Source organism: Amphiprion ocellaris, chromosome 20 (assembly GCF_022539595.1).
Source record: "Amphiprion ocellaris isolate individual 3 ecotype Okinawa chromosome 20, ASM2253959v1, whole genome shotgun sequence".
Classification (NCBI taxonomy): Eukaryota; Metazoa; Chordata; class Actinopteri; family Pomacentridae; genus Amphiprion; species Amphiprion ocellaris.
The window spans coordinates 3,665,548-3,686,139 of NC_072785.1; the positions used below are offsets into that span (position 1 = coordinate 3,665,548).

The 20,592-nt window shown below is 38.3% G+C and overlaps 2 protein-coding genes across 2 annotated transcripts; both read left to right on the forward strand.

Moving 5' to 3' along the window:
* The first annotated feature begins 8,705 nt into the window (after positions 1-8,705).
* LOC111580459 (interferon-inducible GTPase 5-like) lies at positions 8,706-11,365 on the forward strand. The gene is given in 3 exon segments (XM_055006093.1): positions 8,706-9,043; positions 9,373-9,941; positions 10,186-11,365. Coding segments are annotated over 2 exon segments (1,200 nt in total). The 5' UTR covers positions 8,706-9,043; positions 9,373-9,379; the 3' UTR covers positions 10,824-11,365.
* A 4,840-nt stretch (positions 11,366-16,205) lies between these two features.
* Positions 16,206-19,915, forward strand: LOC111580458 (interferon-inducible GTPase 5-like). The gene is made up of 3 exons (XM_023288206.3): positions 16,206-16,343; positions 16,577-17,148; positions 18,822-19,915. The coding sequence occupies exons 2-3, from the start codon at positions 16,584-16,586 to the stop codon at positions 19,457-19,459; spliced, it is 1,203 nt and encodes a 400-aa protein (XP_023143974.1). The 5' UTR covers positions 16,206-16,343; positions 16,577-16,583; the 3' UTR covers positions 19,460-19,915.
* Positions 19,916-20,592: the final 677 nt, after the last annotated feature.

Below are 20,592 nucleotides of genomic sequence, written 5' to 3' on the forward strand. Positions count from 1 at the left end.
CAGTAGCAGTAATAAAGAATGACTGTGCTCCACACTGAAATCATCCACGAACCTTCAACCTGTCATTACAGAATTAAGAGCACTAGCTATTTTGCAAAAATATCATGAATGCACCTTTAATTTGCAAAGCCAAATCTAAAAATGTGCAGTGTCCACTCTTATTTTTGTAACTCCTGCATTTTCTTTCAACTTTCACTTTGGTCGATGTCAGTCATTTTTAATATATACAACTAAAACATGTAAATAAATATTCATAAACAGAAGGAAAAAAAGCAACTTATGTTTATACAACTAAAAACGAGAAGGCTGAAGGATTTGCTTGTTACAGCAACACTTTTTACATTAGATTTTAAATTGAAAATATGTGTTTTTTTTATGTATTGTATGTACCTCAAAAAACAAAGCAACAACTCACACACACATATGTTCATGCTTCAGTCATATATTTACTAATCATCTTGTTTTCAGATTTTTAAAAATCACTTTAATGTTTCTTTTTCAGAGCTATTGCAAAAAATACCCCCTTTAATGTATATCATTAAAGGATATACATTAAAGGAGATAAAGGACCATCATCTCTGTTACAGAGGTCAGACCCGTAGCTGAGACATGACATCATGTCCATCCAGCCTTTAGAGTTACATGTTGTTTCTTCTGACTGCAGGTCCTGGGACAGTCTTGCATTGTTCAGCAGTTTGTATCACTTGTTTCCGATCACTTGGCCAGTTTTTGGTCTCTGGGCGCCATGGCCACTGTGAATCACCTCTTGGCTTCTCCTGTGCATAGCTTATCTTTTAAGGCATGAACATCGCTGTTACACAGTAATACCTTTTGTCAACATATGTTTTCCAAAAATATTATTAAGAAAACAAACACAGCACCAGCTGTTGCAGAGATCAGACTTGAGGTACTGTAGCTACAGTTTATTCTCTCTACCTATCAGGCTCCCCTCCTGTCCACACAATGAATGATTATAAGAATTACAGAAACTGGAAAATAAATGTTGGCAGGTGCAGGCTGAACCACCTCCACCAAAACCAAGGAGATAGTGGTGGACTTCCATCGCCACTCCCAGTCACCATGGAGGGTTTGGACGTAGAGATGGTCCACACTTACAGGTACCTGGATGACAAACTGGACTGGTCTGTAATCATGAATGCACTGTACAAGAAGGACCAGAGTGGACTGTAGCTACTACACATGCTGAGGTCCTTCAACATCTACAGCAAACTCCGCAACCTGTTCTACCAGTCTGTTGACCCCCTGGACTCTTCTACACTGTGCTGTGCTGGGGTGGGAATGTGAAGGCCAGGGACAGGAACAGACTCAACAAGCTGGGAGGGAGCTGGACTCACGGTAGCTGAACGATGTTCTCTGAACAAGCTGCTGTGCATCATAGAGAACCCCAACCATCCCCTATAGAGCTCATTGGACGGACTGAGGAGCACGTTCAGTGGCAGGTTGCTGTCGCTGAAATGCTCCACAGACAGACTCAAGTCCTTTGTCCCCAGAGCCATCCAACTCTTCAACTCGTCCCAGTAGGGATGGTGGACCTGGACTTTATTTAGCAGATTGTTTCTATCTTTATATTTTATTCTGTTATACCACACAGTGTAATGCGCTGCTGGATACTTTAATTTGCATGTGTGGGTTTTCTCCAGGTTCTCCAGCTTCCTCCCACAGTCCAGAAACATGCTGAGGTTAATAACTGGTGATTCTAAATTGTCCGTAGGTGTGAATGTGAGTGTGATTGTTTGTCTCTATGTGTAGCCCTGTGATAGACTGTGACTGTCCAGGTGTCTCCTGCCTTCACCCTCAGTCAGCTGGGATAGACTCCAGCCCCCTATCACCCTGATGAGGATTAAGCAGTGTAGATAATGGATGGATGGATGCTTTGAAATGATGACTGGATGAGAAATATGCTCATTCAGTTCCATTTGTCGCCACAAAATGGCAGAACAATGACTCAGCACCTCTACACCCATTAACTTTGAATCAAGACTCTGCCTCTGTCTTGTCCATTAGTCTGATTTCCTGAAAGGGAATTTCTTGGATAAAATGAAGAAAGAAGCAAACAAGAGTTGATGGTCTTTAGGGTATTCTGGTAAAACAAACAAAAAACAAACAGTCTGTATAATAACGTTGCCATCTACAGTACCTCTACTATAAATTTGATGTAATTATAAAATACTGTAATTGATATTACAGTATTAATTACAGAATTGTAACTGTCATCCCTCTAATAAAGTGCTGTTTTCTTTTAATCACAGAAAATATTGGACTACCCTAACAGGCATACCTGCATTATTTTTTAAATTACTGTAAATTAATCATGTAAAATGATTACATACTGTGAAATGAAGACGCTATTGTTTTCACAATAATTTCATTTATTTCATCACTCCATTAAACTGTCAGCAGTTTAGATTTGAAATGCATAGGCACTAAATACAGCTTACTTTGCCCTTTTTCTTTCTTTTTTTTAACATTTAATTCCTGAACATACAAATCCTTCCTCTTTGTTCAAGTTATCTATGAAATGTGAACTGCATTTCCTGTAATTATATTAATAGTCTTTTATGTATATTTAGAGACTTTCAAAATGACTGATCTACTGTTTGAGTAGTTTTAGCTAGTTAACTGTACTTTGATAGGCAAACATGAAAGAGTGGGATAAAACACAAAAGGAAGGAGTTGCTGATTATAATGTGAAGCAAGCAAGTCCTCTGTATTTTTACATTTGCTTTCTGAGACTTGATTACAGTCACAGGCATCCTGCTAATGTTGTTTCATATAATATTGCACTCTACAAACTAATGTCACACAATACATTTTCAAGTAGTTTTAAATCCAAACAGTGGAAGTTATTAAAATGCTCAGGTAAAAGTAGCAAAATATGAAAACATAGAAACATAAACACAATAAAATGTCCAAGACTAACTTTATTGCTGTTTATGGATACACAGACAATGTGAAGATGACAAAGTGGTTTCCATAAAATCTCTTGAACCAAATTTGACATAATTTCTCTTTAAAATTTTAGTTACAGGTGACCAGACCGTCTTGGTCAAATCTAATTTTATCTGATGATGGTGCTGGATGGCAGGTTAAAGGAACCCACCATAATTCCAAAATTTTATAGCAATTCATCCAAATGTTCTGAGATATTGAGTCTGGACCAAAGAGACTAATAAGGCAGGACTTTAATGCATAGTGCCATGTAGTATCTGACAGGAAACACATGTTTCTTCTTCTTCAGTAATATCTAGTGTCTGGCATGAGATATATGTTTTTCTATTTTAGTTCTGAGAACATTTATGTTGAAGAGGCTCCTGCACCTGGGAAATTAGTGAAGTGAAGTGGGGCCTGTCATTGATGGAAACTATATGTTATGCTATGTTCCCATACATGAACCTATATAAGTGAGTTATCTCTGTGATTCAAGCTGAGTTGTTCATATCGGCTGAGAATGCTCCCGGGTATCCATGGTGCCTGATTGATCCTGGTCTTCTTGTAATAAACTTGTTTTTATGCAAACAAGTCAGCGTCAGCGGACGTTTTATTCAGCGTCTGCACACCCTCAATGTTTGAGAAACTACAGCCGCATGTTTGTTGGTTATTACAACCCCATGATCATTATATGTCTATGAACAAAAGCCAGATCGATCAGGTCAGCAGAAAAATGAATAGACGTCCTACAGTGTTTCTGCTTTCTGCCACTTGATGGAGCTATAATGCTGCACAACAACAAAAGATATGTATTCAAACTAGTCATTTAGACCAGGGGTGTACCGGCCATGGGACAAAACCCGCCCGTCAGGAGGTCCAGTCCAGTCCGCGGGATGACTTTGCAAAGTGCAAAAATTACAAAGAAGACATTAACTGCAAACTGTAAATTTGTATGACTGTAAATTTAAAATTAGACCCTGACACGTTGTTTGATCATAAAGTAAAATACTATATTGTGCAGTTCCAGATAACTAAATGCACTAAAACAAAAGAAAAAAATTGGAGTTGTTATTTTTAGGTTATTACGCTGTGATTTTACTGTTCTGGCACACTTGAACATTGGACTGTATGTAGCCCCTGAACTGGAATGAATTTGACACCCCTGATTTAGACTAAAAACGCATTCATTTGAAGTTACTGAAATATGGTGACGACCCTCCACCAGTCCACCAGGTGTCCCTGTCTTTTGCAGAGGCTGGATGAGGGCTGTTGGTTGACTGAGCCACACCTGGACCCATTGGCTCAGCTACATAAGGCCTCCCTCATTCTCCCAGTCTCTCTCTTCTCTCTCTCTAACATGAGCTGTGTCTCTGACAGGAGACCAGCAGCTAGTGATGGCCAAATGAAGCTTTCTGAAGCACTGAAGGTTGTATCGAAAAAAGGGTTCTTTACTGGAAGCTTCTCAACACAGTCCTCTTTGGTGGCATCTGGTGGCCAAAAGTATGAAGAGCAGCTTGAATCTATAACTTGAAATGAATGGATCCATTATGGTTTTACTCTACAGAGTTGAGTTTACAGCTTGTGTTTAATATCATGGGACAGTTCTGCCTGATATCAGTTGTGGTGCTATGAACGTGTATTTTTTTGGGTGAAAAAACAATCTTATGTTTACTTGATGATGATTTTGATGAATAAACTTTCCTTGTTTAAACATGTGCTATGGTGTGGTCTCCATTTACTAGGGACTTCTTGATGTCTTGATGTTTGTAAACACAATAGATAAAAAAACATTATATATAATAATGTGCAATATGATCTTACAATAACTTGGGAGTATGATTGTGCTGTGAGGTCCCTGCTTTCAAGTGCTTATGTAATTAATTAACCAGTAGAAAGGTTTGTTTATATATAATATCATATTCTAACTTATTTGTATAATGTATTTCTTATATATATATAAACATTTTTTTGACCTGGGGTGGAAGTGCTTCTGAACTGGTAAAATAAACACACAGCACATATAAGATTCTTTTATTTGGTTTTTTTTATTTTGGAAGAGGATTTTTCCATGATACATACATACATAAATTTTTAAAAAAAAAAATCAGTTTTATGTTCTTCACATGATGTTATTATGTCTTAGAGTGGCCTTGAGTATTGATTAGGTGTGTGTGACCGTGCATGGGTGTATATGTGTCTGCAGTGCATGTTCGTATGTCTTGAGTGTAAGCAGATGTGGTTTGCCCTCTGTCTGACCTGCTACCATTCATCTGTGTTGCTGTTCTATGGAGTCACACTGTGGAACAGCTGCTAGAGACCCTCTCATTCATTCACAAATCAGCACAATTCTTTTATTTAGCACATAATGCAAAGTGTACATCAGTATTAAGCCAGCAGTATGTTTAATAGTGTTAGTGTGTATAAAAGTATACTTACTAGTAGTAAAGGATAAATTATTCATTAGTAGCAAAAAGACAATGCATTTATTAGCAGTAAAAATGCTAAATCTCAACATTAATGCCTCATTGTACTCTGAAATGAAAGCACAGAACAAATAAACGAAATTTAAAAAAATAATCAATATAGAAACCAAAATGTATTTTAAACTTTTGACTCATCAAAGTACCACCTTTGGCAGAACAGCTGAACACACTCATTCTTTCCACAATGGAAATCAAATATTCTTCAGAAAGTTCTTCCAGCTTTGCAGCAGAAGTTTCCATAAATGTGTGGTTCTTGTAGGTTCTTTGCTTTCACTCTTCTGTCCAGTTCATCCAAACCATCTCCATGAGGTTTAAGTCTGGAGACTGTGTGGCCACTCCATGTTTTCAAGCTCACCATCTGGTTCTTTGTTCCTAAGGTAGTTCTGGCAGAGCTTGGACTGATGTTCTGGATCATTATCTGCTGTAGGATGAACTCCTGACCAACTAGAACATACCAGAGGGTTCTGCATGGAGCTGCAGAATGCTGTGGTAGCTGTTTAGGTTCAGGGTTCCTCTCACTCTGTACAAGAACCGACCCTGGATCCAGCAGAACAGCCCCAGACCATCATACTTCCTCCTCCATGTTTGACAGTTGATGTCCCACACTGAGGAACCATCCTTTCTCCTACTGGACAGCTACAAAAATCCTGCTGATGAATCAAAGATTTCAGATTTTGATACATCAGTCCATAATAACTTCTTCCAGTCTTCAGTAGTCCATTGGTGGTGTTTCATGGTCCAGGAAAGCCTCTTTATCTTATTCTGACGTCTTAGCAACGGCTTTCTGCTGCAACTCCACCTGTCAAACCTGCAGCTCCAAGTCTTCTCTCCACAGTTAAACTGAGACTTCTTCCTACGACCACTATGAAGCTGATTGAAGCTGTTGTCCTGTGAGCTCCTATCACCAAGCTGTTGACTCTCACAAACTGGTCTTCTGGTTCTGTTGTGGCTTTGGTTCTTCCAGACTTCTTCCTGTCAGAGTTTCCTCCAGTTTCTGAGCCTTTTGATGGTGAAAAAAACTGGACTCACTGACACCTTGACTTTCTTCCTCTCTGTAGGAAAGATCTACATTTTGACATGGTATTATGGTCTGTCTCTCTTCTATTGTTAATTGCCTTTTCCTCTCCATTTTTTTTTTTAGCAACACACTACTTTCTGCAGTACTTCCTGTTCTAATAATGCTCTGGAGGGTTCCACGGTGTGTTCCAACACTACTTTTATGCAGACAGAGGAGGTTGGAAGGAATCTAGAAAAGTTGGGACACCTGTAGGATTTGGTAGCACCAACTTTCAAGGCTTGATCAACCTCCATTGCTGCAGAACAGCTTTAAGTTGTTAACCCATTTCTGTTCCCTGAAAAAGGCCTTTTTGTATAATTCTGAAATGTACATTATTTTTCAGTTTTGGGTGACCTTACCTTTTTTTTAACCTCTGGCAGTTCACCACTTACCTTTGTACCATTTCATGCTGTCCATTGGACTTGAACTACTTGAATTTCATTTAAAAAAAATGGAAAAATTGGGGAGTTCTAAAACTTTTGATCGGTGGTGTAAATGTGACTCTCATTGTTGACACAATAATTTGTGTTCAAACATTGGATTGTAATTTCAGAACATAGTTCCAAGATCTCACCAGTTAAAATACTGAGATGTGACAAATAAATTTGATCTTTTAAAGGCATCAGAACAACTAAAATGACCAGCAGTTCGGTGAAGTAGCAAAAAGTTTCCTCATGATCCTACTGTGGTAGGGAAACTTATTCCTCACACTGTCATCCATGGAGCATGTTAAGTTTCACAACACCAGGCTGAAACAAGCATATTTCAAGGAGACAGTGTCAGTATGTGAGCCTAGTGACTAAAACCTGTTGAAACTACAGGACATTATCAACTCTAATGTTATTTACCATTGTCACCAATAAATAGGTTTTAATGTTGGTCAGAGCTGTAATCTCCTCTGTTCCTGTAGAATCCAGGAAGTGACAGAGGAAACACTGGACTGGCAGCTTCCTCTTGAACATCCCAGAGTATCACTGTGTCTGAAAATCTGTTGCCCTCACATTACGATCATCACACTGGTCTGTCTAGAGGTCTGAATTCAACCAAACAGGCACAGATTCTTCTCTTGGTCTCCATTTAAATATATAAAGTGGAACAGTGGTGTTTCTGATCCAGGGTTCAGTTTCTGTTGGAAATCCAAGTGAATAAAAAATGAGACCAGTGTGATAAAAAGAGAACAAGAACGTTTTCCTGCTGTCTTCTGATGTATGTGATATGTTGTTAAGGTCAGTGTCACATCCAGCGAATGCTTTTAGTTCATGTTTCATTTATTTCCTGTTTTATTTTGGCATGTCCTGTCATGTGGTTGTACTCAGCCCCTGTCTCGGGTGTCGTTATACTTCTCAGTCTTTGGAGTTTTATAACTATGAGGCATTCCTAGACACTTACCATTTTGAGGTTTCCAGGCAAGAATTTCATACAGTGATCAGATCAATCCCTTACAATATAAAAATTCTTGCTTGTAACATTCAGATTACCGCACTCCCTGCTTTGGAGAGCCCTATTTCCATAAATGGCATGGATTTGTTGAAAAAAAATGCTCAAATAATTTTATTAGAAGTGGTCTAGAGTATATCACAACTCCAACTTGTAAATATCGCTCAGTATGTCTGAATAAAAAACAATGGAACACAGTCTTTTTAATGCCTCATAGGTATATACTCACAAATAAAATAAAAGAATTTCTTTATAAGATTATCCACAGATACTATCCTGTCAAAGCAAATGTATATCTTTTTATACCAGACATAAGTAATCAGTGTACTTTCTGTGATTGTGAAGGAGAAACTGTTGAGCATATATTTGTTGATTGTTTTCACTCCACTTCCTTTTGGTTCCATTTAGAAAGATATATCTCAAGAATACTTAAAAAAGAAACCATACTCAAAAAAACAGATATTTTATTTTACTTTAACAACCCTAATTTCTCTGTTGATGAAATATATATTATTAATCTGATTTGTATACTAGCAAAATTCTTTATTCATAAGATGATTTGGCTAAAGAAATTACCCTCCTTTTATGTATTTGAAACTACAGATTTCCAAAATTACCTAAAAAGTATTGAAAAATCAAATCAAATGAATAAAAAATTGATAAAAACATTAAGAATCTTAGAAAAATACAAATTTATTACCCCATCCTAGCAGACCCCTTATTTTTATTTATTTATGTTATTGTATTTCTATGTGTTGTTTTTTTCTTCTTTGTGTTTTATGTATGTTTAGCGAAATGCAAATTTCTAAGATGCAATATAATTAGGTAACGCTTTGTTGAAATGAAAATTAAAAAAAAAAAAAAAAAAAAAACTTCTCAGTGTTTGCTTTCCCTCCTGTGTGATCTCCTGCTCTGCCCTGATAGGCTCTAGTTGTGTGTGATAGTCTCTCCTCCCCCACTGTATATGTACTCACCCTTTTCCTCATGTTCTTTGCCAGTTTATCTTGTAGTCCAGCTGTTTTCCTTGAGATTTTCTCCTGTTCGTCGCCCAGTTTGGACTCCCTCCCAGAAGACCACCTGCTCAGCTTTGTGAGTTTTACCAGTTCTCCTGTGTTTGGTTTGTACTTTTGATTTCTGTGTCTCTTGTTCCTTCATTTCTTGCTTCAGTTTGTTCCATGATTTTATTATCTTTTGGATTTTTGATTTATCCTTGCCTGCTCCCCAAGCTTTTAAGTGCACTGTAGTTCTTTGTTTTGCTTTCACTTTCATCAAAGTTCATTTTTTGTTAATTTAACACTTGCTAGTGTCTGCATTTGGTCGTCTTATTCATCCATGAAACATATGATTTAAAATTATAATGTTTTAAGCATATACTACATGTCTAAACACATTCTGTATGCCAAGATCATTGTGCACTAAGTTGTACATTTTTTCTGTCTATTCAAGGACCAACATGGATGATCCATTTGATTCATATCCACAAGAAATTAAAGAATGTCAACAAGCTCTGATGAACAATGATCCTGCTGCAGCAGCTGCAAAGATTCAAGAATATTTAGAAAAGCAAAAGAATATTCCACTAAAAATTGCTGTCACAGGAGAAACTGGCTCTGGTAAATCCACCTTTGTTAATGCTGTTCGGGGCATAGATGATGAGGATGACAGAGCTGCTCCCACTGGTTGTGTAGAAACCACCATGGAGGTCCCTCCATACCTCCATCCAAAATATCCTAATGTTATCTTTTGGGATCTTCCTGGAATTGGCACCACCAACTTTCCAGCTGATAAGTACCTGGAGCATGTTGGATTTGAGAAGTTTGACTTCTTCATCATCATCTCAGCTGATCGCTTCAGAGAAAATGATGTGAAACTGGCTTAGGAGATTCAGAAGATGGAGAAAAAGTTCTACTTTGTTCGCTCAAAGATTGACCATAACATCCAGGATGAGAAAAGAAGTAAGAAGAACTTTGATGCAGAGAAGACTCTGACACGTATAAGAGAAGACTGCATTCAAGGTAAGTGTCTTTTTAGGATTCTTCTTTTGTATCACAAAATGAGACATAAAAATTGCAACATTAAAACAATTAAACATTTAAAATTTCAGCACTTTTACATAGAGCTGTTTTCACCTGAATTCCAAAGTTTAAATCCTATTATCTACTTCGTCCCTCATTAGAAGTTGTGTGAAAGCCATTGTTTAATTTCTGTAATGATAAATTCAACTCTGTATCATGTTATTTCCTCCCTTCTTCATCACAGGTCTTCAAAAACTGGGTATTGAGGCTCCACAGGTCTTCCTGGTGTCCAGCTTTGAGCTCCACCTGTATGATTTCTCTCTCCTCCATGAGACCTTAGAGAGAGAACTTCCTGACCACAAGAAGAATGTTCTACTGTTTGCCATGCCCACCATCAACCGTGAGATCATCATCAAGAAGAAAGAAGCTTTTCAGGCTAAAATAAAATACTATGCTACTCTGTCTGCACTAGTAGCAGGTGTTCCAGTCCCTGGGCTTTCTGCTAATGTTGATCTAAGAATGATGGTTACTGTCATTGAAGGTTATCTACGTGGGTTTGGCCTTGATAAGTCATCACTGCAGAGACTTGCTGACAGCACAGATGTACCATATGAGGATCTGATTGCTGTCATCAAATCACCAGTGGCTTTAAACAAAATAACTGTAGATTTCCTCCTTAACTTGATGGCTAAGATGTCAAACACACATCTTTTAATGACAGTAGAAGAAGGATCCAGATTCATTCCACTGTTTGGAATCCCAGTAGCAATGAGTCTCTCTTTTACTGTAACCTACAGAACCCTGAGTTTTTTCCTCAATGAACTTGCTGACGATGCACAGAGAGTGTTTAAAAAGGCTCTGGGTTTGGACACGGCAGTGTGATATTATAAAGTAAATGCTGAAGGGCATGTGGCTTCTTGATTCCTCTGAAGGAGGCAGCATCAGGTTCTAAATATATAAATATAACATCTTTATCATAATCTTGTTGCATATTGGAACCAGTATTCATTTACAGTTGATGTGTCAGACGGCTTCAGTGCAGGTCTCATTTACTCCATTGGTCCAGAACAAATAGAGTTACTGCTCTCAGTATAACACATTTAATTAGCCTCTTTATCATTTTATTATGGGGGGAAATATAATCTCATTCATATATAAACTTTATACAATGTAGAAAAACTGCAGATTTTTTTGTTTCAATGCTTTTTGAAATTGTGTGATCAATAATGTCAACACTTTGAGCAAATCAGGTGAATGATGGCTACTGATGAAGCATCTGTATCTTGTTATCTGTTCTGATTAAATAAATTATGATGGAACTGGTTGTTTTGTCATTTAAAAAAATCTTTTCTATAACATTTAGAGATACAGTACAATATATATAATAAATAATCATGTCTGTGTTGATCATATCTTTCTTCATCATAAACATTGAGTACATCATCATGCAGCGCCGTAAGAGGAAGTGCTGATAACACCATTGTTTCTTTCAGTACTTTAACAGTGTTATTGTGTCTTGTTCACATCTGTAGACAGGTGTGATGAAGGTTCACTGCCCCCCAGTGGCCATAGTTAGGAACTACAACAGAACCAAGCTAGATACTGATTGGAATGTTTAAAATGATCATATTATCATCATCTTATTAGAAGGAATGTTACAATGTATTAGTTTTTAAACAGACATTATGTTTATGCTACTGCACCACATAATAGACTCTTCTGTTCCTCAAGTTTCCAGCAGAACATTATTTACCAAGTTGAGTTGTCAAGTGGGTAACATGGCATCAGAACTTAGAGTGTCATAAATGTGCAAACCACATATCCTGAGATGGTATTCAGTGTTTCTGGGGACTTTAAAGAGGCAAACGAAGCAAGTTCTGCCTCATTTTTTCCAACATGTAGTTTTTACTACAAGGGGACCCAATACATTAGATCAGGCCTACACTAACATCAAAGAAACATTCAAAGCAGTTTAATGCCCCCATCTTGACTCATCTGATCCCATTTCAGTTCATGTTAATACCAGAATATAGACCTCTGCTCTCCAGAACAAAGCCCACCTCAAAGCAGGTGAGGATCTGGCCAGAGGGAGCCATGCTGGTACTGCAGGACTGCTTCAACTGGACTGACTGGTCTGAGTGTCATGAGGCTGCCACCAAACATCAGATCAGAGATGTTGGACATCATGCTGAGGTTGTATCAGGTCACATACATAAATACACAGATGATTTCTGTCACTCTGAACATTCCAGTCCAGCCAAATCAGAAACTTTGGATGACCTCTGAAGTCCAAGCCTTGTTGAAAGCAAAGACACAGCTGCCCTCAGGAGGAACCAACTTAAATAAGGCTATCAGAGTGGCAGAGTGAGCCTATGGACAAAACATTCAGACAGAAACACAGAGGTAGAAAACACAGGAACGAATCAGTAACACCAACCAAACTCAAGTTAAAATCCAAGTCCATGACAGTTTGGTCATTCTGGTACATGGACACCAAGGATTTGCAGAAAGAGCTTGATGACCACAAATTCTTCTGCAGTTGACTTGTGACCATTATTGTATGGTGTACTAAGGAGCAGAACATTCCAGAGCACCACACAAAGATCCAAAGACCCTCTCCCAAAGCTGTAAATTTGGTAAGACACCATTTCAGGAGACAGCTAACTCAAAATTCACCTCCAAATGGAACATCTGCTGATTGGATGTTTACGAATAAAGGACCACTCACGGCACTTTTGGAGACAACAGGATGCCTCCTACCTCCACTAGAATCTGATCAAGGTCATAAAGTGTCAACTGTGAGGAAAACCACACCTCTGCAGGATTGGCATTCTGACCTTATGATCTCCCTAACTAACACACAGAACTTTCTACTAAGCAATGAATAGAACAGTTTAAATCAGAGCATCAAAGAAATGCACCATCATCAGAATGATGATCTGGACTCAGTTTCTGATACCAGGTTGATCAGGACCAGGATGGAAGAAGAACACATGGAATCTGAAGTGTTTGTGGAAGATGCAAACACACGATACACAAACACCTCCTCCTCTCTCTTTCTGTTACAGACCACAGCCATAAAAGACACAGAGAGACTTTTCACTCTAAGCATATATTCTCCCTATATCTTCTTTTTCTTATCGTTAGTGAATATATATGCTTTTATGTTTAACCATGTTATAAGTTTACCTTCATGTAGCCTGAAGTCTACAATTTATAAGTTTATTCTTATGTTTACACCTTTTATTATTATCTCAGGAACTATATGAGATAAACATGTTGTGTTTGGTGTCATTTTAATCATTTATTCAGTGTTATTTCAGATCTGTGATAACCATAAATATGGAACAATTGGAATTCCACATTTAAGAAATGAACTAAGAGTAAGTTTTAAAGGTATTTGGCCTCTGACTTCTCCTGGACAGTGAAGCTAACACCACCCCTTAGGAGGAACACATCCATGATTGGTTAGATGCTGATTTGAATTTGGCTCCAAAGCTTTCTATATAGAGGAAAGTCACTGGAATGCAACTTAGTTTTTTTGGTTTACTTTTAGTTTAGTTTAGTTTTTGACTTTCTTGGGGCTTTTTCAGAGTTTTTGTTTTGGCTTTTTGAAGAATGTAACTTGGGCTTTTAGGAAAATTCAACTTGGGCTTGTAACTGGGCTTGTGTAACAAAGTAACTTATGTAACAAAGGATCTTAGAAAACTGACTTAGAAGAATGCAACTGGATTTAAGAATTAAGAACAGCGCGAATATTTTCTTGATAGCTATGAGCTTTGACTCTTAGTGTTTTTTACTTTGGCAGACTTTTGCAATGCAAACCTGCCAAAGTGTCTTCTTGTTGCTGCGTTCCTGAACCAACTCAACCAGCAGATCATCACAGCTCCACATCCTGCAGAGGCCTCCCTCTCACTACTACAAAGGCTACACAAGGATCACTTTCCTTCTGCTAAACGGGTGAATTTACAAATTACCATTGGTTTTCCAATTCCAAATTCCAAATTCATCACTTTTTCTACCAACTTCTTCCAGTGACGATCAGAGTTCACTAGCTTATTTGCATTTATTCATTAATTTATTCACTGTCTGTTGCTGTTTATTGTTTATTTATAGTATTAGTTAATAAATGTTTGTATATAATTATCATCGATTCTACCGTGTATTTCTTTGTTTTGGGAACTGGAGGTCAATGAAATCAGAGTTTATGACTTTCAGAATGAGACTGATCAACTTCATTGTAATCAAGGTCTCTTTGAGACTTACCTTAAATTGATAATTTCCTCAGGCAAGCTGAGGATGGTGCCCCTAAACTAACGAGTGCAATTTTAATCATAAAGTGTAGCTTCTATCATTTCTACACTTTCCGCTACAATTGCATGGTCACCAGTGTTAAGGCAAAGTGTCCTGGATCTGTCCATGACTCCTGGATTTTCTGCTCTGCACCACAAGTTTGAGCAACGTATAGAAGATAAACCTATTTTAATGTTTTTCAAACTGTTTTTGTGATACTGATCAAGGCAATATTCCTTTTCATCTTGAAGACTGTTTATTGGATTGTTGCTGGGTAACAGGAGGAACGTCTGCCAGCCTTTCTGATGGTTCCCTATCCTGACCCTGATGCAGGGCCACAAAATCACTTCAATGTGGTTCTTATCAAAACCAGGGTCAGAATAGAGATGGCTTTTGGATTGATCAAGGTAAGATGTACATGTCTGCATGGACCATCATGGGGACAGAATCTCTCCTGTTAACCCACAAACCCCTGATGTTGTAGATCCATCACCTCAATTCAGTCAACTGGCAGAACCATCAGAGAAGCCATCACACAACAATTTATTGCTTAACAATACAACAACAAAACAAACAAACAAAGATGAGACTTTTTTCCTTCCATTTGGAAAACTTCATTTTATCTTATCTCCTGTCTTTCCTTGGATGAAAAGAACAATGTACTCTGGTTAGCTGTTTAATCATGACTGGAGAAAAATGAAGTCATGGCATCACCTTCTTCTCATTCTCTAATTTCTCCACTTCCAGTTTCATTTCCTTTGTTGAAAACTTTTTGTACTGAAGATCTAGTTTCTTGTTTTGTAATCGTAGCAGGTGACTCAGTCGTTTTGACAGGAGATCAAGACCCCTCAATACAGAATTTCAAGAGAGAGACTCTCCTTTTGGAAGACTTGTGGTTTCACAGCAACACTGATACTAAATGTGTCTGGAAACAGCGAGATGATGCTTGAAGAATTTCAGAAAAATAAATTAAACATCAGCATTGGCAGTGACATCTTGTGTTAAATTATTGTAACCAAACATGAGGAGGGTTTGGAGCTGTTCAACACTGACTGGAGGATAGTAAGAGAGACACATCTTTATTTTTTCTCCTAACTGATGTGCTTGACACCAGTCATCTGTAACAAAATGAACAAGACCTGCTCAAAACAGCCGCCAGTCTACACTACAAACAACCAAAGAAGGTTGATCTTAACAGTAGATTGTACTTCATACATCTTACTGAGAGAACACACACTATGCAGTAACTGTGTTTTGTGGTGTAATGTTAACTTAGTGTAACAAGATCATGTCTATCTGCTGATCTGCTGCTTGTGAACAAACACATCAAGAAGCCAACAGTGAGCAAAATTATACTTTCATTATGATTATCCATTGTCCATCCATGACTTTATCCTCAGTAGGTTACTTAGGGTGAAGGCAGGGTTCATCCTGGACAGGTAACAGTCTATCACAGGGCTACACATAGAGACAGACAACCAAACACACTCATATTCACACCTACAGACAATTTAGAATCACCAATTAACCTCAGCATGTCTTTCAGAGCTCCAGCAAAGAGAAACAAACCCAGGACCTTCTAACTTATGACGTTTACCTCTATGTGGGATTTACATCAAATTATGGAATTATGGTTTTGAGCTGAATGTGTGACATAAATAAGGACCTGATTAGAATATTAGAATTAGAAATCAGGAAATAAAAGTCCCCTGAAATAAATACATTTGCCACCATGAGATAAAAATTATAAATCATTATGAATGTAATAAAAATAATTGTATGTTGTACAAACATTTATTTATTTGATATGAAAACTGCATTCCATAAAAGTAGGTGAGACACTGAGTCATTCTGCTCCAACTTTCTGCCGATATATCACAAAATATGCCCTCATAAGTGCAAAGTCATGGTCAATGCTCATGTGGGCAATGATAGAGAAACCTGGAGGAGGGTGATTAGGAGGAACGGCCTGTCTGATCTGAACTGAAGTAGTATTTTGTTGTTGGACTTCTGTGCTAGTCATGGCTTGGACATAAATTAAATCTAAAAAAGTGTAACTTGGGACAGCGGTGTTTCTACTCCAGGGTCCAGTTTCTGGAGGAAATCTGAGTGAGTGGCTGTTATCATTCAAAGTTTGATCTCTTTGAATTTTCTCTGAAAAAACACAAACCAGCTTCACGCTGAAAACAAGAAGAAAATTTAAATGTAAAGTCTTATTGTATATGTGATGTATCGTTAATATCATATATGATTCTATATCATAATGTTTCCTCTAAGCGTATGTCATATTCTGTATGCCAAGATCATCATGCACTAAATTGTACACTTTCTTTCTATTCAAGGATCAACATGGATGATCCATTTGATTCATATCCAGAAGAAATTAAAGAATGTCAACAAGCTCTGATGAACAATGATCCTGCTGCAGCAGCTGCAAAGATTCAAGAATATTTAGAAAAGCAAGATAATATTCCACTAAATATTGCCGTCAAAGGAGAATGTGGCTCTGGTAAATCCATCTTTGTTAATGCTGTTCGGGGCATAGATGATGAGGACAAGAAAGCTGCTTCCACTGGTTGTGTAGAAACCACCATGGAGGTCACTCCATACCTCCATCCAAAATATCCTAATGTTATCTTTTGGGATCTTCCTGGAATTGGCACCACCAACTTTCCAGCTGATAAGTACCTGGAGCATGTTGGATTTGAGAAGTTTGACTTCTTCATCATCATCTCAGCTGATCGCTTCAGAGAAAATGATGTGAAATTGGCTCGGGAGATTCAGAAGATGGAGAAAAAGTTCTACTTTGTTCGCTCAAAGATTGACCATAACATCCAGGATGAGGAAAGAAGTAAGAAGACCTCCTTCAATGCAGAGAAGACTCTTAAATATATAAGAGAAGACTGCATTCAAGGTAAGTTATTATTGTTGTTATTATTATTATTATTATTATTATTATTATTATTATTATTATTATTATTGTTATAGATAGATAGATAGATAGATAGATAGATAGATAGATAGATAGATAGATAGATAGATAGATAGATAGATAGATAGATAGATAGATAGATAGATAGATAGATAGATAGATAGATACTTTTTTTAATCAATTTCAATTCAATTCAATTTTATTTATATAGCGCCAATTACAGTCAAATTGTCTCGAGACGCTTTACAGAACCCATATGCCTGACCCCCAGAGCAAGCCAAAAGGCGACAGTGGCAGGAAAACACCCTTTTAACAGGGAAAAAAACCTCGAGCAGAACCCTGCTCTAATGTGGGGGGACCCATCTGCCTGCTGGCCGGGCGGGTTGAGAGGGACAGAAGAGGTAGAGAGGTAGAGATAGAGGGGTAGAGGTAGAGATAGAGGGATACAGATAGAGGGGTAGAGATAGAGAGGTGGGGGGGTGGGACACAAGGACCATAAAACACAGCCACACATCTGAAGCATCCAGCATCCAGCTCTGGGACCAGGGACACTCGGAGAAAGGACACAGAAAGAAACAGAGTGAATGTAATGCAATAATGGTTTATATAGTAAATACATAGGTAGTTAGAGAAGGGCTCAGTGCATCCAGAGAGGTTCCCCAGCAGCCTAGGCCTATAGCAGCATAACTAGGGGCAAACTAAAGGACGTCAAGAGGGGAAGTCAGTTGTGCAAATGAAAACACCAGCTCACCCCGTCAGGGTCACCCAGTCAGCCCTAACTATAAGCTTTGTCGAAAAGGAAGGTTTTAAGCCTGGTCTTAAAAATAGAGAGGGTGTCCGCCTCCAGAACCCAAACTGGGAGCTGGTTCCACAGGAGAGGTGCCTGATAACTGAAGGCTCTGCCTCCCATTCTACTTTTAGAGATTCTAGGAACAACAAGTAAGCCTGCAGTCTGAGAGCGAAGAGTTCTGCTAGGGTAATATGGTACTATCAGGTCTTTAAGATATGATGGAGATTGGTTGTTAAGAGCTTTATATGTCAGAAGAAGGATTTTGAATTCTATTCTAGATTTAACAGGGAGCCAATGAAGAGAAACCAATATAGGAGAAATATGATCTCTCTTGCTAACTCCCGTCAGTACTCTGGCTGCAGCGTTTTGGATCAGCTGTAGATGTTTCAGAGAGCTATTGGGACAACCTGATAATAAGGAATTACAGTAGTCAAGCCTAGAAGTAACAAATGCATGGACTAGTTTTTCTGCATCACTCTGAGACAGGATGTTCCTGATTTTCACAATATTTCTCAGGTGGAAAAAGGAAGTCCTACAGATTTGTTTTATGTGCGAGTTAAAGGACATGTCCTGGTCAAAGATAACACCGAGGTTCCTCACAGTAGTACTGGAGGCCAATGTAATGCCATCCAGAGTAACTATATGCTTTGAAAGCAATTCTCTAAGATGTCCCGAGGGAAGTTCATGCTATTAATACATTTCAACATTTTAATCACCTTTATGTAGCTGTTTTCGTCTGAATTCCAAAGTTTAAATCCTATTATCTGCTTTGTCCCTCATTAGAAGTTGTGTGAAAGCTGTTGTTTCATTTCCATGATAATAAATTAAACTCTGTATCAAGCTGTTTCCCTCTTCTTCATCACAGGTCTTCTAAAACTGGGTATTGAGGCTCCACAGGTCTTCCTGGTGTCCAGCTTTGAGCTCCACCTGTATGATTTCTCTCGCCTCCATGAGACCTTAGAGAGAGAACTTCCTGACCACAAGAAGAATGTTCTACTGTTTGCCATGCCCAACATCAACCGTGAGATCATCAAGAAGAAGAAAGAAGCTTTTCAGGCCCAAATAAAATACTTTGCTGGTTTGTCTGCAATAGTAGCAGGTGTTCCAGTTCCTGTGCTTTCTACTACTGTTGATCTAGCCATGATGGTAAATGTTATCGCAGACTATCTACTTGGATTTGGCCTTGATAAGTCGTCACTGCAGAGACTTGCTGGAACCACAGGTGTACCATATGAGGATCTGCTTGTTGTCATCAGATCACCTTTGGCTTTGCAAATATTAGATGAAGATGTGCTACTGAAGGCAATATCCCACATGTCAAGCACTCTTTTTTTAATGGCAGCAGAAGAAGGGTCCAGATTCATTCCAGTGCTTGGAATCCCAGCAGCAATGAGTCTCTCTTTTACTGCAACCTACAGAACCCTGAGTTTTTTCCTCAATGAACTTGCTGACGATGCACAGAGAGTGTTTAAAAAGGCTCTGGGTTTGGAAACAGCAGTGTGATATCATAAAGTAAATGCTGAAGGGCATTTGTCTTGTTGATTTTTCAACAGGAGGCTGTAATAGATTCTAGATAGATTAGTACAGCATCCCAATCATAGCCTTGCTGCATATTTGAACCAATATTCATTTACAGTAGATGTGTCAGACAGCTTCAGTGCAGATCTCATTTACTCTCTTCATCAGTACAGAAACAAGAGTTACTGCTCACACCTTAAAGTAGTCAAACTTGTGTCTTTATCATTTTACTGTGGGGAGAGATTTGATCTCATTATTTGTGCATAAACTGTGTACAATGTAGACAAACGCTTGTGTAAAAAAAATCATTATTTTGATGCTTTTTGAAATTGTGTGATCAAAAATGTCAATGCTTTGAGCAAATCAGGTGAATGTTGGCTACTGATGAAGCATCTGTATCTTGTTATCTTGACTGACTGAATAAATTGCGATGGTTTTTGAGTGGTTGTTTTGTTTTTATTGCTTGTTTTTTATATGTATATCTTTATTCATGGGTTTACACAACACACTAGCACTGCAATAACACATCCAAAACACACATTATTCTGCTGCACAGTTCTCTCTCTCTCTCTCTCTCTCTCTCTCTAAATATATATATATATGTGTGTGTGTGTGTGTGTGTGTGTGTGTGTGTGTGTGTGTGTGTGTGTGTTTTATATATATATATATATACATAAGGTGTTTTTACACTGTGGTGTCTGGCACCAAGATGTTACCAGCAGATCCTTTAAGTCCTGGAAGTTGCGATTTGAGCATCCATGGATCTGACTTGTTTGTCCAGCACATCACACAGATGCTGGATTGAGAGCTGTGGAATTTGGAGGCCAAGTCAACACCTCAATCTTATTTTTGTGCTCCTCAAACCATTCCTGTACCATTTTGTCTTTGTGGTACGGAGCATTATCCTGCTGAAAGAGGCCACAGGCATCAGGGAATACTGTTTCCATGGAAGCATGGAAATGGTCTGCAACAATGCTTAGGTAGGTGGTTCATGTCAAAGTAACATCCACATGGATGGAGGACCCAAAGTTTCCCAGCACAACATTGCCAAAAGCATCACACTACCTCAGCCGGTTTGCATTCTTCCCATAGTGCATCCTGGTACCATGTGTTCCCTA